Below are 17,853 nucleotides of genomic sequence, written 5' to 3'. Positions count from 1 at the left end.
AAAAAGGTGAAGGGACAATTTTTGAAAATATAAGTCTAGCTGCTCTAACTCAGGGTTAGAGAGCTTCCTAGCAGGCATGAAGCCCTGGATTCAGTCCTCAGCATCAGAAAATGTTGGAGAAGGGCTGGCTAGCTCAGTCGGTAGAGCATGAGACTCTTAAACTCAGGGTCCTGGGTTCGGGTCCCACATTGGGCACCAATCTGTTGGAGAAGGGCCGCTTGTTGGTTTTTATCTGGTTAGCCCAAAAATAATTACATAGAAACTGTATTAATTAAATCACTGCTTGGCCCATTAGCTATAGCTTTTTATTGGCTAATGCGTATAGATGAATTTGACTCATTTTTATTAATCTGTATATTGCCACGTAGTCGTGGCTCACTGGCTAAAGTTTTGGTGTCTGTCTCCGACAGGGCTATATGGCATCTCTCTGAATTAGAAATTCTGTAGGAGAAATTCTGGAAGGCAATATGACTAGAATATAATTAAGATTTGGATTTACCCTATTCACATGTGCTTCCTGTAATTTTTTTTAACAATTGGGTTTTTTTTTGTTTTTGTTTTTGTTTTTTTTGTTTTTTGTTTTTTTGCTTTAGCTGTTAATTCTCTGGGACTATTTAAGTTTTATCACCATTTAAGGTTTTGTTTAAATGAACTATTAGGCCAGGTGTTATTTCAACAATAAGACAAACAAAAAAAAAAAAAACCTGCCTATTCCGGTGTATACAGGTAATCCTAGCCCTTGGAAGTGAGAGGCAGAGAATCAGAGTTAAAGTCATCCTGTGTTACATGGTAAATTTGAGGACAGTCTGGCATACAGGAGCATTGTCAATAAACAAGTAAGTCAATAATCAAATCTGGTATTGTGATAAATGCCTCTGAACCAAAATTCTAGAGACTAAGACAGGAGGCCAGCCTGGCTATATAACAACATCCTATTTCAAAAACAAACAAATAAAAAACAAAATGAAAACACAAAACTCAAGGGCTGGATATAAATTCCCATTTACTGTGAGAACAGCTGCTGGCATTGTTTTTTTTTTTTTTGGTTTTTCTTTTTTTTTTAAGTATGTATATATTTGGCGCACGCCTTTAATCCCAGCACTCGGGAGGCAGAGGCAGGCGGATCTCTGGGAGTTCGAGGCCAGCCCGGTCTACAAGAGCTAGTGCCAGGACAGAGAAAACCTGTCTCGAAAAACTAAAATAAATAAATAAATAAATAAATACATATAAATATACATATTTATTTATTACATATACAATATATCTCTATGCCAGAAGAGGGCACCAGACCTCATTACAGATAGCTATGAGCCATTATGTGGTTGCTGGGAATTGAACTCAGGACCTCTGGAAGAACAGCCAGTGTTCTTAACCTCTGAGCCATCTCTCCAGCCCCCTTTTTTTTGGTTTTTCGAGACAGGGTTTCTCTGTAGCTTTGGTTCCTGTCCTGGCACTAGCTCTTGTAGACCAGGCTGGCCTCGAACTCCCAGAGATCCACCTGCCTCTGCCTCCCGAGTGCTGGGATTAAAGGCATGCACCACCACCGCCTGGCTGCTGGTATTGTTTGTAACAATGGAATTACAAGTCAGATGATGATCTTCAGCTTAACTCCAGGATGATTAGAATCACCTGTTACACTGGGATTTACTCCTCTGTAAATATACCCACTCATAAATATATTCAATATATTCCCAATACCTGCACATGTATACCAGGCACTAATCCTCAGATTTATTATAAGATAGCTAGACTAATCTCCTGTAACACTGGGATTTACTCACAAATATTTCTTAAAACCTGCCAAGCACTATTCTATACACGTGTGACAGAGCAGTGTATACAAAACAGATGAAAAGCGGTGGCACACGCCTTTAATTCCAGCACTCAGGAGGCAGAGGCAGGCAGACCTCTGTGAGTTCGAGGCCAGCCTGATCTACAGAGTGAGTTCCAAGACAGGCAACAAAGCTACAGAGAAACCTTGCCTTGAGGAAAAAAAAAAAGTATTTTGGACTCAAGAGACCCAACTCGATCAGTGTACTTCACTTCTGAAGAGAATGTACTAGGACAATTTCGAAAGTACTATGAGCAAGCAGCTTTACTAACTCTCAGTGAAGAAGGATAAAAAAAAATATGCAAGAATCATAAGCAGGACTATAAGTGCCTAAATGAGAGCGGTCAAAAAGGTCTGAAACCATGACCATGGTTTTTCTCAAAATTATCCACAAGCAAAATAAGGGCTAAAACACCAAGCCTTTATATGGTAAATGATGTTAACCCAGAAGGTGGTGGTACATGCCTTTAATCCCAGCACTCAGGAGGACAGAGGCAGGTGGATCTCTGTGAGATGGAGACCAGCTAGGACTACACAATGAGTTCCATGACAGTCAGGGCTGTTACACAGAGAAACCCTGTCTCGAAAAGGCCCCCTCCCCCAAAAGTAAGTCATGTTACATAGATGCTCTGAATTTCCTTTACTTTGAAAGGAAAACTATAATCAGGAGTTGTTGGCTTATGTTTTTCCCCTACATTTATTGTGTGTGTGTGTGCAGATACATGCACGAACTTGTGGGCCACAGCACATATATGAAGGTTAAATGACAACTCAAAAGCAGTCATTTTTCTCTTTCTACCATGTGGTTCTGGGCATCGAAGTGAGGTTGCCAGGCTTAGCAACAAACGCTTTGCCCTGCTGAGCCATCTAACCAGCCCAGGCTCTGGCTGACTTTACTCTATACTTTATTTTACTTTAGAGGGTCTTGCTATGTAGCCTAAGTTGGCTACAAACTTTTTTTTTTTTTAATTTTATGGCTTCATTGGAATCTTAAAGTCTCTTTTTTTAAATATTTATTTATTACGTATACAACAATCTGCCTCCATGTACGCCTGCACGTCAGAAGAGGGCACCAGATCTCATTACAGATGGTTGTGAGCCACCATGTGGTTGCTCTTCAGGATGGTGAGATGAGCATTTACAGAACGTCTTTAGTCACACACTACTACATAGCAAAACCAGAACCAAAACTCATCTCTCTGGCTTTGGAGTCCATTTCAACCATCTGGAGCACAGTACAAGTTTCACCTTGGAAGAGTTTTAATATCCTAGGATGCCGAGAGAAAAATGGCATCAATCTATCTACCTGAGTGTGGCCACTTCGTTTTGTCAGCTTCACTCTTGTTTGGTCCAGGCAGGGTACATCTCCATATCGGTTTTTCTCTAGGTTTCCGGGAGACCTGAAGAAAATAAGAGACAAGTTAAAATAAGGAGACATGTGAGGATCAGGTGTTCAAGGTCATTCTTAGCTACAAAGAGAACTTCAAGACAGTCAGAACTACACAAGACTCCACTAAAAATAAACTGTAGCTCAGTAAAAGGGTGCTTGCATATCCTCAACCCTCACTGCTTTTTACTTTGTACTATTTGGCTCTGAAAAAAAATGATTTAGACATATTACTGATTAAAAACTTACCAAGACCTCCCACATATAATGAATAATAATATCCTATACTGTTGGAGCACTGGGGATGTTGCTCTGGAATAGCGCTTGCTTCCCATGCACAAAACACTGGCTTGATCTTCAGTCACTGCCTGAGCTGGGTGTGGAAGGACATGCCTGTAAGGCCAACACTCATGTGGGAGAGTGAGGAGCATCGGAAGTTCAATGTCAAACTTAGGTCATACAGAGTACAAGATCAGCCAGGATTACACAATACCCTGAATCAAAAGAATAAAGTATTCTATACTGTTGGGCACATATGAATACATAATAGTATAATCAAAATGGCTAGAAAGACACCATATTTATACAAGGTGTAACTGCATGTAAAAAGAAGGAACTAAGGGTAAGGACTGGGAGTGATTCAGCTTCATAATGAATTCATTCATGTAAAAATAAATTAAAAGACAGATATGACTGAACAGTAACAAGTATCGTCTCTAGTCATAGGAACTGGGGATTTATACTTTGTACTTTTTTACATATATTTTTCCTTCACCGTTTTAATTTAAATTTGTATTTACTTGGTGTGTTGGGGTGCACGTAGAAGTCAAAGAGACAGGAATTGCAGAAGTTAGTTCTCTCCTTCCACAAAATGAGTTCCAAGGATCAAATTCAGGTCCTTAGGCTTAGAAGCAAGAGGATTTATCCAAAGAACCATCTCCTTATTGGTTTTTTTTTTGTTTTTTTAAATATTTATTTATTATGTATACAATATTCTGTCTGTGTGTATATCTGCAGGCCAGAAGAGGGCACCAGACCTCATTACAGATGGTTGTGAGCCACCATGTGGTTGCTGGGAATTGAACTCAGAACCTTTGGAAGAGCAGGCAATGCTCTTAACCTCTGAGCCATCTCTCCAGCCCCCTCCTTATTGTTTTTTTGTTTTGTTTTGTTTTGAGATAGGTTCTCACACTATAGCCAGGCTGGCCTCAACTCTCCTGTAGACTCCCAAGTAACGGGATTACATTTCAAATCACTATACCTGGCTCTTTACTACATCTTTTTTTTTTTTTTTTTTTTTGCTTTTTCGAGACAGGGTTTCTCTGTGGCTTTGGAGACTACATCTTTTTTGTTGTTGTTGTTGTTTGTTTTTCAAGACAAAGTTTCTCTGTAGCTTTAGAGACTGTCCTGGAATTAGCTCTTGTAGACCAGGCTGGCCTCGAACTCAGAGATCCGCCTGCCTCTGCCTCACAAGTGCTGGGATTAAAGCTATGCATCACCACTGCCTGGCTCTTTTCTACATCTTAAAAACTCCCCTTTGAGGCTAGAAAGACAGTTTGGCAGTTAAGAACACTTAGAACCACCTGTGATTCCAACTCTACTATCTACAAACTGCTCACTATATCTTCAAACACAAGCCTATGAATGTAGACAGAAGTTTCTGTCCTGCCTGGTTCCACAGCCGTTCAGTCCCAAAGAAACACACAGAGGCTTATATTAATTATAAACTGTTTGGCCTATTACCTCAGGTTTATTATTAACTACTTCTTACAACTTAAATTAACCCATAATTCTTGTCTATGTTTAGCCATGTGACTTGGTACCTTTTTTCAGTGCAGCATTCTCATCTTGCTTCCTCTGAGTCTGGTTGAAGACTGCATCTCTGCCTTTCCTCTTCCCAGAATTCTCCTAGTCTAGCTGCCCCACCTATACTTCCTGCCTGGCTACTGGTGAATCAGTGTTTTATTGAACTAATACAAGTGACAAATCTTTACAGTGTATATGGGCATTATCACATATCCTCAAGCAAGGCCACACCTCCTAATCCTTCCCAAACAGTTTCACAAACTGCACACTAAGTCTTCAAATACAAGCCTTATAAAGAATATTCTCAGTAAGACAATCACACAGTCTTTAAAAAAAATAAAATAAGCTGGGCAATGGTGGCACACTCTTTTAATCCTAGCACTCAGGAGGCAGAGACAGGGAGATATCAGTGAGTTTGAGGCCAGCCTGGTCTACAAAGAGAGTCCCAGGACAGTCAGAAATGTTACACAGAGAAACCCTGCCTCGCAAAACCAAATATTTATTAATTAGTCAGTTAATTAATTAAAATTTGGGGGAATTAAATTTTAAGTAAAATTTTTAAAAATTAAGTGTTTTTAATTTAAAAATTCTCTGGAAAATTTGAGCAATTGTGAATACTCTGATATTACTTTACAATCCAGAATTCCAATAAAGATATAGTTTGCTATCTGTAGGTAGTAGATAGTTTTAATAGAAACTGGTTGAAGAACAGAAAGTCAGGAGCCTTTCTTAAACAGCATTTTCATTTCAAAAAAACATTCAAGCTTGCCATAGTGGTACACGCCCATAAGACCAGCACTCTGGAGGCAGAGACATGAGGACCTACCTCTGTGAGTTCAAGACCAGTCCAGTCTACAACGTAAGTTTCAGGCCAGTCAGAGCTACACTGTTTCAAATGATTGATGGGTGGGTGGGTGGGTGGGTGGGTGGGTGGAAGGATGGATGGATAGATAGATAGATAGATAGATAGGAAGGATAAAAGAAAAAGTAAGAAATATATATTGCCAGGCACTGGTGGCACATGCCTTTAATCCCAACACTCAGGAGGCAGAAGCAGGCGGATCTCTGAGAGTTCAAGGCCAGCCTGGTCTACAAGAGCTAGTTCCTGGCCAATATATATTTATACACACACACACATAAAGATATATCCATCATTACAAGATTTCTCCATTGGTAACAAAGACCACCAGAAGTTTTGAAACAGAAGACATCAACAACAAGGCCAAAGCAGGAGATAACAACTCTAGACAAAACTATAAAGTGACTGAGAAGCTTTTTGCGTTAGTACATATGCATTGTGTGAACCTGAGCGTAGAAGTGCACATGCCTATGTATACGCATGCAGAAGGCAAAGCAGGACATCAGGTGTCTTCATCTTCATCTGCTGTTCTTCACCTGTGAATGCTCAGGACCTGCCTGTGACTGTCCCAACAATGGTATATACAAGCGCAGCCACGCCTTGCTTTGTATATGAGTGCTGGAGATTCAAACTAAGATCCTCATGTTGCAGAGCAAGTGCTCTTACTCATGTATCCATATCCCCAAGAAGCTTTTTTTAAATAATTAATTTACTTATTTATTTATTTTAAACGTTGCCCTGGCTGGCCTGGAGTTCACTATGTAGACCAGATTGGGTTCCAACTGAGATTTACTTTTATCTGTCTTCCAAATACTGGGATTAAAGGCACGAACTACCACGTTTGGTCTTCCCATGAAGCATTTTAACACCAGGAAAACCCTCTATAAAGGAACTGAGGCACTGAAGTAGCCAGAAGCTCCTTGATAACTAATTGTTGACCCAAACCTCTCCTACTTACATGGAACAGTGAAAAGTGCCAACAGGGTTCTCACGACGGATGTCTTCGTATTCCTCGTATATGCCCCGCTTTTGCCTGGTATTAACATAGTCTACCAACTCTTGGATGGTCATGGCATGGGGACCTGGAACATGTACTGAGTCCCAGTCTAAGGCAGGAGGTAGGGAAAACAGAATGATCTCATCGAAGGGATCTGGGTGGCCATTCACTTGGGGCAGGAACTGGAAATTCCAAGTGGCAAGGTCAATTTTGACGAACCCACCCAGATTTTCTGGAAGGCACTCCCTGGGCAGATGCTGGGTAACTTCAGACGTCTTTAGTATCTGGATCTGTAGGGACACAAAGAACTGCACTGAGTCCTGGGCTGTAGGTCAGCAAGCATATGGACAGAAACAAACTGCACTGAGTCCTGGGCTGTAGGTCAGCAAGCATATAGACAGAAACAAACAAGTGTGTCGATGCTGGGTTTGAAAATCAGATGGGATTTGCTTGAAACACTGTGTATTTGAAAAGAAGCAGAGTGAATTTTATCTGCTTTGGATTAAAATCCCATAAATTTTTCAGAGAGCTAAGTCCCCAGAATGTCCTTCAAATTCACTCCTGGAATTAAAGTCAAGCTATTTTTCTTCTGGAATGAAGGGATGGTGAATAAAGGCTTCACACTTTACACAAGGCTTTTCAGCACCATTTCTTACTGGTCCTTTTTTTTTTTTCAGAAGCTAAGACTATAGTTAATGATTACTTTTGTCAACCACATACTAACTCAACCTATTCTAAGTCTCTTAGCTTATATTTTACTGACTGCTTGGTATGGATGTCCTCAAAGAAAGATTTCTATGAAAGACAAAGCCACCTAGAAATGGTAATCCAGGAAAAAGCCTAAATAGTCATATTTCATTCTGCTACACACTAAAATATAGCCATGACGAGACCAGCCTGGTCTACAGAGCTAGTTCCAGGACAGGCTCCAAAGCCACAGAGAAACCCTGTCTCGAAAAACCAAAAAAATAAATAAATAAATAAATAAAATATAGCCATGATAAGCCAAGATCTTTGTAGCACAGAAATGCTATTCTTTTTTTTTTAAGATTTATTTATTTATTAGGTATACAGTATTCTGCCTGCATGTGTGCCTGCATGCATCTCATTACAGATAGTTGTGAGCCCACCATGTGGAAGCTGGGAATTGAACTCAGGTCCTCTGGAAGGGCAGCCAGTACTCTTAACCTCCAAGCCATCTCTCCAGCCCCCGAGAAATGCTATTCTTAAAAGATTGTCCCTTGCCAGTGCCTCTTCCCTTTTTTTATTTTTAAAGCATAGGCATCTTTATTTTTTTTCATTTTTTAAATTAACTATACCTTTTATGTATATTGTTGTTTTGCCTACGTGCATGTCTGTATGAAGGCATTGGATACCCTGAAACAGGAGTTGTGACATACAGTTGTGAGCTGCCATGTGGGCACTGAGAACTGAACCTGGGCCCTCTTGAAGAGCAGTCAGTGCTCTTAACCACTGAGTCATCACTCCAGACCCTGCCTCTTCTTTTAAAAAAAAAATTGTTTCTTTATCATATATAGTGTCCTACCTGTATGACTACATGTATACTACATGTATACCTGTATACTACGTGCCAGAAGAGGGAGCCAGATGTCATTATAGATGGTTGTGAGGCACCATGTACTTGCTGGGAATTGAGCTCAGGTCCTCTGGAAGAGCAGCCAGCACTCTTAACCTCTCAGCCATCTCTCCAACTTCCCACTGTCTCTTCTGGATTATTTTTTTTAAATTGTGTGTGTGTGTGTGTACACCACGTACAGATGAGGAGAGGCTAGAGGAGGGCACTGGATCCCTGGAATTGCAGTTATAGTGAGGAGTCAATCAACTTGGGTGATGGAAACCTAACTCGGGTACACGCTCTAACCACTGAGGCACTACTCCAGCACCCCACCGCAGCCTCTTCTTAAAAAACTGTCCCCTTTCCTCTTCTACCTCTTAAAGAACCAGCTCATATGAGTTAGAGAGACGTTAAGTAGTTAAGAGTCAGTTCAATTCCCAGCATCCACATGGCTTAACTCCAGAACCACGGGATCCAACGCCCTCTTCTGAGGCAGAGGCAGGCGTATCTCTGTGAGTTGGAGGCCAGCCTGGTCTACAGAGTAAGTTCCAGGACAGCCAGGCATACACAGAGAAACCTGTCTCGGGGAAAATTAAAAATTAGTAGTAGTAGTAATATAAACATCTTAAAAATGAAAACAATAAGAAAGTGCCTTAAGAAAAACCAATACAGGCTGGAGAGATGGCTTAGCAATTAAGAGCACTGGCTGTTCTTCAAGAGATCCCGAATTCAATTCCCAGTAACCACATGGTGGCTCACAACCATCTGTAATGAGAGCTGGTGCCCTCTTCTGGCCTGCAAGGATACATGCAGGCAGAACATTATACATAATAAATAATTTTAAAAAGAAAAATAAAAAGCAATACCCAGAGATGCTCACAGTAGGTGGTACACTCCTCCTATCCCAGTACTTGATAGGCTGAGACAGGAAGACTGCCATGAAAGTCTGCTAGAACACAGTGAGTAGCCATTAGCTGGCCTCAACTATAGAATGAAACCCTATCTCAAATAATAAACCAAAAGACAAAAAAAAAAAAAAAAAAAGGAACAACTAAACTCAGGAGAGACCTCCCCACCACTCTGAAGGTCACAGGGACTTAATAGTACTTTCCAGTAAATAAACCTCTCTGTCTCTCTGTCTGTCTCTCTCTGTAAAGTAGAGACAGACTCTAGGAACTTTTATAAGCTAGCTAAGTACTCTTTCACTAAGCTACATGCTCAGCCCCAAATAAATTCTAATACCAGTTCAGTAACATAATTATATTAAATGTCAATTTTTGGTCTTGGTTTTGGTTTGGGGTATTAGGGACTATACCCAGACCCTTGAGCAATGCTGACATTCAGTTACACCCCCAACCTTTAAATACTGCTAAATATTAATAGTGCCTTATGCAGTACTGAATCAACTTTAGAAATTAAATAATCCTTAATATACTTCTGCGGGAGATAGAGAAATGACCTCAGTGGCTGGAAGCACTGGCTGTTCTTCCAGAGGTTCAATTCCCAGCACCCACAAGGCAGCTTACAACTGTCTGTAGCTCCAGTTCGAGGAGATCTGATACCTTCACACTAATGCACATAAAATAACGTTAAATAAATTGTTAAAATTAATAAATAAAAATAAAATACTTCTGGGACACGCTGGTTCAATACTGTTTACTCAAGGTGTTGTGAAGAAAGAGTTGGATAAACCATAACCACAACAAATGTGTGGACAGTGAAGGGGTATTCTGTCCCAAGCAAAGGACTACATGGAGTGTGTGAACGAATACAGGAGCAGAAAACATTCTGGGGGAATAAACAGGAGGATTCTTTGAAGGCAGAAGAGTAACTGGCAAGAGTTCACCTGCAGAAACTAGAATCTACTTATCTACCTCCAATAAGAAAAGGCTGGCTTGCCTTACCCTCTCCCGGACTTTGTCCTTCAGGAGCAGGCTGATGATAGAATACGGCACTCGGAACCATATGGGTGCTCCTACAATCAGCACCTTCTTTAAACGAGCCGGAAATGCTCCCTGCAGAGAAAATGGATGAGTTAAAACCAATGATACTTGTATGGCCTAAAGCATGGCTTCTTTTCACTCTTTTTCATTCACAGTCAACACAGAAACTTGACAGCGCAATTCAGACAAATTGGTAAGCAGGCAGTGATTAAAAGAAAAAAAGTAGAAGGACGGGTTGGGTTTTTTTTTTTTGTGCTGCGGTGGATGTACCAACACGAATCCTGGCGCCTGGTGCTTTCTGGACAAGTCTCTGGTTGAGGCACTGGGAAGCGTGAGCAGGGAGTAGGCTGAAAACAGAAAGGAGAGAGAGAGAGAGAGAGAGAGAGAGAGAGAGAGAGAGAGAACAGATCTTCCAAGCAAACTCAAAGAGTGAAAAGGAGTGATTGAAAGCTGCAGAGTACGGCTTACAGCTCTTTGAGGGGCAAACTGAACTGCAGAATCGATTGGATAAATATCATGAAGAAATGATGACTGTTACTCAGAGTTATAACCAGAAGTATGCCCTTCAAAGAGAAGCTGAGCTCAAGGATTGGATGTCAGGAAGTTTGAGCTGTGAGTGTGAAGCTGTGAAACAACAGAAAGCGCAGCTGGAGCAGCTAGAAATGCAGCCACACAGAAGCCACAGGCAGGAAGTGAATGACCTGAAAAATAAGTTACAGAAACCGAAAGTGGAATTAGATGAAGCGAGGTTAAGTGAGAAGCAGCTGAAGCAGAAGCTGGACCACCAGGAGGAAGTTCTCGTCCACAAATCAGAAGAGCTCCGGCTAATGACTGAGCAGCGCATGTTCAATAGCATGTCTTCGGAGGTGCTGGCTCTTCAGATTGAGCTAAATAAAATGGATGGTGTGAAGACTGCTCTTCAAGAAGAGGTAAACGAGCTGCAGTACAAACAAGAACAACTAGAATGTTTTAATGCTTCCTTAATGCACCGGATAGACCGGCTTCAAAAAGAAAAAGAAGAGCGAGAGAAGGAAGTGGTGTCGTATTATAACACCTTAGAGAAAGCTCACATAGAAAATCAAGATCTCCAAGTGCAGTGGGGTCACATGCTTCAGCAAGTCTTGGATCCCAATAGTAAAGGCAACTCCCTGTTGGCAGAGGTGGATGATCGAAGGGTGGCTATGGAACGCCAGCTCAACTCGATGAAAGTCAAATATCAGTCACTGAAGAAGCACAATGCATTCACCAGAGAGCAGAATGAAGTTACAAATCTCCACACTGCTGAGGATGCGGGATCTCAAACTGAGTTGGAACAGCAGGAAAGGTTGGTTGCCATGTTAGAACAAAAGAATGGTGAAATAAAACTCCTTTTAGGTGAAATAAAAAATCTGGAGAAATTTAAGACCTTATATGAAAGTATGGAATCTAAGCCGTCCACATCAGCCAGCCCTTGTTCTCTAGAAGACAGCACCTATTATGCAGATTTACTTCAACTAAAGCTTGAGAAGTTAAACAAAGAAAGCGAAAGCACAAAAGGGGAGCTATCCACACAGAGAATGAAGGTGTTGTCTGAGAGGGGCGGCCCTGGATATTGAGTGGAAACTGTGAATGAAAGACGCCTGCAGCTTTCAGAAAGTGAGAACATAAAACTGAGAGCTAAGTCAGATGAATTAAAGCTGAAGTACAAACCTGACGAGAAAATTGAAGTACCTGTGCTCAAAAAGAGGTGTGAGGTGCTGCCATTGGATGTAACCGCCCCAGAAGAAACACCTGCTGCCAGTGTCATGGGGAAGTTTCTAGCTGCCACTTCAGAGAGAGAGAGTCCTGCCTTAATAGCTTCAATGATAGCACTGTGCAGAGGGGACCTCCGGCCTCTTGGGCCACTCAGTCAGCTAGCCTCTCTCCTCACAGGAGTCCGCCTCTGGAGATGCAGCAGCAAACGGAGGAGAAATGTGTAAAGCTCATGGACAATCCAGGCAGTGCTGAGGCCGTACGTGAACAAAGTGGGAACAACCCCAGCTCTCCCGGGTTATCTGCGGAATCAAAGCTTTCAACAGAAGAGAAAGAAAGGAAAGAAACTACAAGCAAACCAGAAAAAAGAGTTTGTAAGAAATCACACACCATCATGTATGCGTCCTCTAAGTCAACCCAGGAGATGCAGTGCCCACAGCAGGAGGAGGGTGTTGCTCTGCGAGGCTTGCAGAAGATTGTGCCTGTGTGCAGGATACCCTTGTGGAACATTTGCATACACCAGTGCTAAGACCTCTGTGACCAAAAATTCAGCTATCCTGTGATTCTAACCCAAAGCTTCCGTAAGTAATGGTCCTTCACAGACCTGTGCGTCACAGTGAACAAGCCATTACCAGAGGAAATGCTTCTATTGAAACCTGTTTGCTGCGCTGGACCAGATTTTGAAAGTTATGTGATAAATAATGTTCCTTAAAAATTGAAAATTGGACAGTACAGCATTGAAGTTATTATGTTTTCCTATGTACAGTTTCATGGGTAAATAAAATTTTATTTTCCCTGTCTTGTAAAAGAAAGAAAGAAACTAAAAGCTGATCTACTCTAAATGCGTGTTACACTCATGTCAACCATACACTTTAGAGATCACAAATTATTCTTTTATTTTTTTTCAAAGATTTGTTTATTATGTATACAACATTCTGCCTCCATGTATGCCCACACGCCAGAAGAGGGCACCAGATCTCATTACAGATGGTTGTGAGCCACCATATGGTTGTTGGGAATTGAACTCAGGACCTCTGGAAGAGCAGGTGGTGTTCTTAACCACTGAGCCATTTCTCCAGCCCCCTATTCTTTTATTTTTTTATTATTGGTGAGTATAAGTTCCACAGTGTCCATATGGATTCTAGGTATTGAACGCAGGCCTGACGTTCCTGTTTATACCTCACATATCACACACCAGCACATACATATGCCTCCTAGAAAAGTTCAGCTTATTAAAACTTAAGGTTTTTAATAAACTGAAGATACACAATTTACTTATATGTTTTAGTTTGATATGTGTGTATGCATGTATGTGTGTGTATGTGTATAATATTTATTTTATTTGTTTTGTTTTGTTTTTAAAAACAGGACTTCTCAGCATAGCTTTGGAGCCTGTCCTGGAACATCCTCTATATACCAGGCTGGTCTCAAACTCACAGAGATCTGCCTGCCTCTGCCTCCCAAGTGCTGGGATTAAAGGCGTGTGCCACTACCGCCCATCTATAATATTTCTATTATTAGTCTTTTCTCCACTTGTTTATTTATTAAACCAAGATACACAACCTAGGTTGGAGGTATAACTCAATGATAGTGTGTGTTTAGCATGTACATGACCTAGGTTTGATACCTAACACCACAAAATAAATAGATAAAAAAATAAATATGATCTAGTGTGTACAAGTACAAATTAGGTCTCAGAAAAGGAAATAGTCTAAACTACTCTTAGAGGGAAAAAAGAGATAATCTTGTGTCTACAAAACATAAAGATCATTGCTAAGCCACAAGTGCTTGGCTTCATTCCAATATTTAACATTCCAGCCTTTCTTGGGGGCAGGGTTCCCATGTAATAAGAAATCAGGGGGCTGGAGGGATGGCTCAATCTGTAAAGTGCATACCATCTAAGTATAGAGGACCTGAATTCAACCTCCAGTGCCAACATAAAAACCCAGGCATGTAATACCAGCACAAGTGAGACAAAGAGATGGATCCCCGAGGTCCACTAGCCAACAGCCTAGCCTAATAATCAATGAGCCCCAAGTCCCTGGGAAAGACCCAATCTCAAAAAACAAAAATTATGGCTTGGCAGTGGTGGCACATGCCTTTAATCCTAGCACTCAGGAGCCAAGGGCAGGAGAATCTCTGTGAGTTCAAGGCCAGCCTGGTCTCAAAAAAAAAGGTTGGGTGTTGGCACATATCTTTAATTCCAGCACTCACTCCTACCCTAATTTTTCTCCCATTTTGAATAAACCACTCTCAATATCATTTGTTACTCTCTGTCTTTTTAGTTAAGTCTTTGCTTGCTTCTTTGTCTCAGTGTAGCCCCAGCTGTCCTGGGCATGTGACACCACCACTGGGCTCCAGTTAGTTTGGGTTCTACTAAATTTGAGAAATTTACAATCACTCCCTACACAGACTATACAACAAAATTCGTCAAAGGCTTTTTCATTTTCTTTTTTAATTTATTTATTATGTGTATAGTGTTCTGGGCACCAGATCTCATTACAGATGGTTGTGAGCCATCATGTGGTTGCTGGGAATTGAAATCAGGACCTCCGGAACAGCAGTCAGTTCTCTTAACCTCTGAGCCATCTCTCCAGCCCCTTCAAAGGCTTTTTCATTCAGACTTGGTAGACCTGCTCATTGATGGTGTCTTTAGGAGGCAATTTCCATTATATATCCTTTTATTTTAATTAAAATTTTTTTATGTTATGTGCATTGCTGTGAGGATGCTGGATACCTGGAGAGCTAAAACCACAGACAGTTGTGAGCTGCCATGGTTTGATGGGATATGAACCTGGTTCTCTGGGAGCCTCTTAACCATTGAGCCATCTCTTCCTCTTTTTTTCTTTTTTGAGAAAGGTTTCTCTGTAGCTTTGGAACCTGCCCTGGAACTAGCTCTTGTAGACAAGGCCGGCCTCGAACTCACAGAGATCCTCCTGCCTCTGCCTCCCAAGTACTGGAACTAAAGGCATGCGCCACCACCACCCGGCCCATTATATATTCTTTAAAATGTACATATACCCTTTAGTCAATTCAATTTCTGAAATGTTATTCTAGAAATACAAATGCTCCTCCACCCCCACACCCCACCAAGAAAGGGCCTCAATATATAGTTCTGACTGGTTTGGAACTTGCTAAGGAGTCTAGGCTGGCCTTGAACTCACAGAGATCCATCTGCTTCTGCTTTTCTCCTGTGCTAGGACAACCTGGCCCAAATATTTTTCTTTTATTTTGTTCTTTTACCTTAGTTGAAGACAGGGTATTGCCTACAGTCAGCCTGGGTTGAGCTGGCACTCATATGTAGCCCATTCTGGCCCTAAATCTTCCACAAACTTTCTGTCTAAGCTTCCCAAGTGCTAGTATTATAAGCCCATGACAATACACATCACAAATGTCAAGTGCATACTCTCCAACTGAGCTACACTCCCAACTCCTGAACAGTTAAGTTATTTCACTTGCATATTTTTATTTTTGTTTTCTGAGACAAAGGATCTGGTTATGTAGTCCAGGGTGATCTTGAACTCCTACCATGAGTGCTGAGATTATAGGCATGTATCACCAGAGCTGGCTTGCACAATTTATTTTATGTCATTCAACCTTCCCTAATCATATTAAATAGTTATACATTATAATGAAGTTTGTGTATGTGGAGGTGCTGTTATTTGAGACATGGTCCCATGCAGCCCATTCTAGTAGAATGAATGAGAATGGCTCCCATAGGCCCATATTTGAGTAATTGTTTCCATGTTGGTGGAAGTGTTTGGGAAGAATTAGGAAGTGTGGCCTTGTTAGAGAAGGTGTATTACTGAGGGCAAGCTTTGACGTTTCAAAAGACTAGTACAAATCCCAGTGTGTTCTCCCTCCAGCTATAGATCAAGATGTGAGTCCTTAACCGTTACTATGACCAGATTTTTGTTCCAGCATAATGGGGTCTAACCCCCTGAAACCATAAGACCAATTAAACGCTGTCTTTTATACATGCTTTAGTCGCGGTATTTTTGTCACAGCAACAGAAAAACAAGCTATGCTGGCAGAGAACTTGCTACGTAGCCAAGGATGACCATGAGCTCCTCATCCCCCTGCTCTAGGTACTTGGAATCAAATGCAAGGCCTCTGAATGTTTAACTGTATCTTCAGCCCTGCCACATCACCTTTTAAAATAAAAAAGCAAAAATACCTTTATGGCTGGGGAAGTTAACTAAGTGGGTAGTATGTTTACCCCATAAGCACAAGGATTTGAATTCGTTTTCTAGAACTAAGGCAAAATTGCTAAATGTAGTGTCATACATTTGTAACCCAAGGGGGTGAAGCAGAAACAGGAGGATCCCTGGGGCGTGTTAGCCAGCCAGTCTAGCCTGATTGGTGTGAACTGTAGGTCAATGACAGACTATGTCTCAAAAAAGTGGATGACATGCCTGAGGATGACACCTAAGGTTGTCTGCTCTCCTCCACATAAACAAGCACACAAGTGCACCTGTACACACACACATACATGTATACATACATTTACAAAACAAGTCACTAGGCCTAGGACTTAGGGATAAGGAACTATGAAGCTACGTGTATAGGACTTATACACATCTGTATATGTGCGTAAATCTACATGAACATGAGTAGACCAAATGAACTCACATGCACTGAAGTGAACACACTGAAGTGCAGTGCAAAACCCTGAGTCAACCAGCACATGTCTAGAAAGTTCCTGCTAGCTGGCATTTCTCACAGTTCCCATGGGTAGGCCTTTATGAGTTACTGTTCCACAAAACTCTGGAAAAAGACACTTTTATAACTAAGAATTTCCCTGATATTGTTCATTTTCATTATTTCCTTTTCAGTTTTTTATTCATTTTATGTTGTTATTATTTTGGTTTGAGAGCAAGAGCGAGACTTAAAAGGATTTCCCCTTTACAACCTTACCTTCAGCAGGTTTAGGACTTTCTTGCCAAGATCTAGCTCGAAGTTGGCATAATTGGAACCACACATGTCATAGATAAACACCAATCCATTCCTTTGAGTTTCAAAGCTGTAAACCAATTAAACAAACATTTAATTCAATACAAATATTTCATTCAAAGTTAAGTGAGATCCTTAGATGCTCTTATGACTCAGAAGGTTATTAGAATTATCATCATCATGGGTAGGGAGGAGAGGCATGTGCCAGGAAGTGTGGGATCAGAACACAACTCCTAAAAGTCAGCTCCCTCCTTTCCTTCCAGGTCCCCAAGCTTATATGAAAAGTGCTTTGAGATACTAAGCAATCTTGCCAATCTAGAAATAAATCATTTAATCATACTATTTCTAGATAACAAGTTTTACACTATTGTTTTAGTTTTTTCCAAAGAGGGTTTCATGTAGTCCAGGCTAGCTTTACTATAAATCAGTCTTGCCTCAAACTCAAAGCAATCCCCCTGATTCACTCTCCTTAGTGCTAGGATTACAGGTATGAGGCATCCCAAGGTTATTATTTTGCATCCTCATCTTTGCCTCCCTCCTATAGCCTCCATACCATCATACTTCTACAACATTGAAGAGGGAAGTACCAACTCAGAAGTAACCTGCCGATTATGTGTGTATGAAAATACTTCAAAATTCACTAGTTCCAGGATAGGCTCCAAAGCTACAGAGAAACCCTGTCTCGAGAGAAAAAAAAAAAAGGAAATACTTCAAAATTCAGTTCATGTATGTAAATTTAAAATTTGTTGTATATCTAATATATCTCAGGA

At 41.0% G+C, this 17,853-nt stretch overlaps 1 protein-coding gene and 1 pseudogene across 3 annotated transcripts in view; one reads left to right on the top strand and one right to left on the bottom strand.

Annotated features, from left to right (window-relative positions):
* Positions 1-17,853, bottom strand: part of Ptpn9 (protein tyrosine phosphatase non-receptor type 9) — a 79,047-nt gene that overhangs the window by 17,600 nt on the left and 43,594 nt on the right. Inside the window, exons 5-9 of one of the 3 annotated variants that reach the window (XM_041638520.1) lie at positions 17,048-17,153; positions 10,361-10,471; positions 7,104-7,170; positions 6,842-6,989; positions 3,138-3,231 (exon numbers count right to left, since the gene is read on the bottom strand). In XM_041638520.1, coding sequence (XP_041494454.1) covers positions 3,138-3,231; positions 6,842-6,989; positions 7,104-7,170; positions 10,361-10,471; positions 17,048-17,153 — 526 coding nt within the window. Of the gene's footprint in view, positions 1-3,137; positions 3,232-6,841; positions 7,171-10,360; positions 10,472-17,047; positions 17,154-17,853 lie in introns of all 3 variants that reach the window. The other 2 variants (XM_041638518.1, XM_041638519.1) reach the window with 2 other exon arrangements.
* Positions 10,912-12,663, top strand: LOC121438277 (annotated as a pseudogene).

The sequence above is a fragment of the Microtus oregoni genome, unplaced genomic scaffold (genome assembly GCF_018167655.1).
Source record: "Microtus oregoni isolate MIOR12 unplaced genomic scaffold, Mior012 000055F_ref0000237, whole genome shotgun sequence".
NCBI lineage: Eukaryota > Metazoa > Chordata > Mammalia > Rodentia > Cricetidae > Microtus > Microtus oregoni.
Note: the sequence above shows the minus strand (reverse complement) of the source record. Positions and strands in the feature narration are given on the sequence as shown.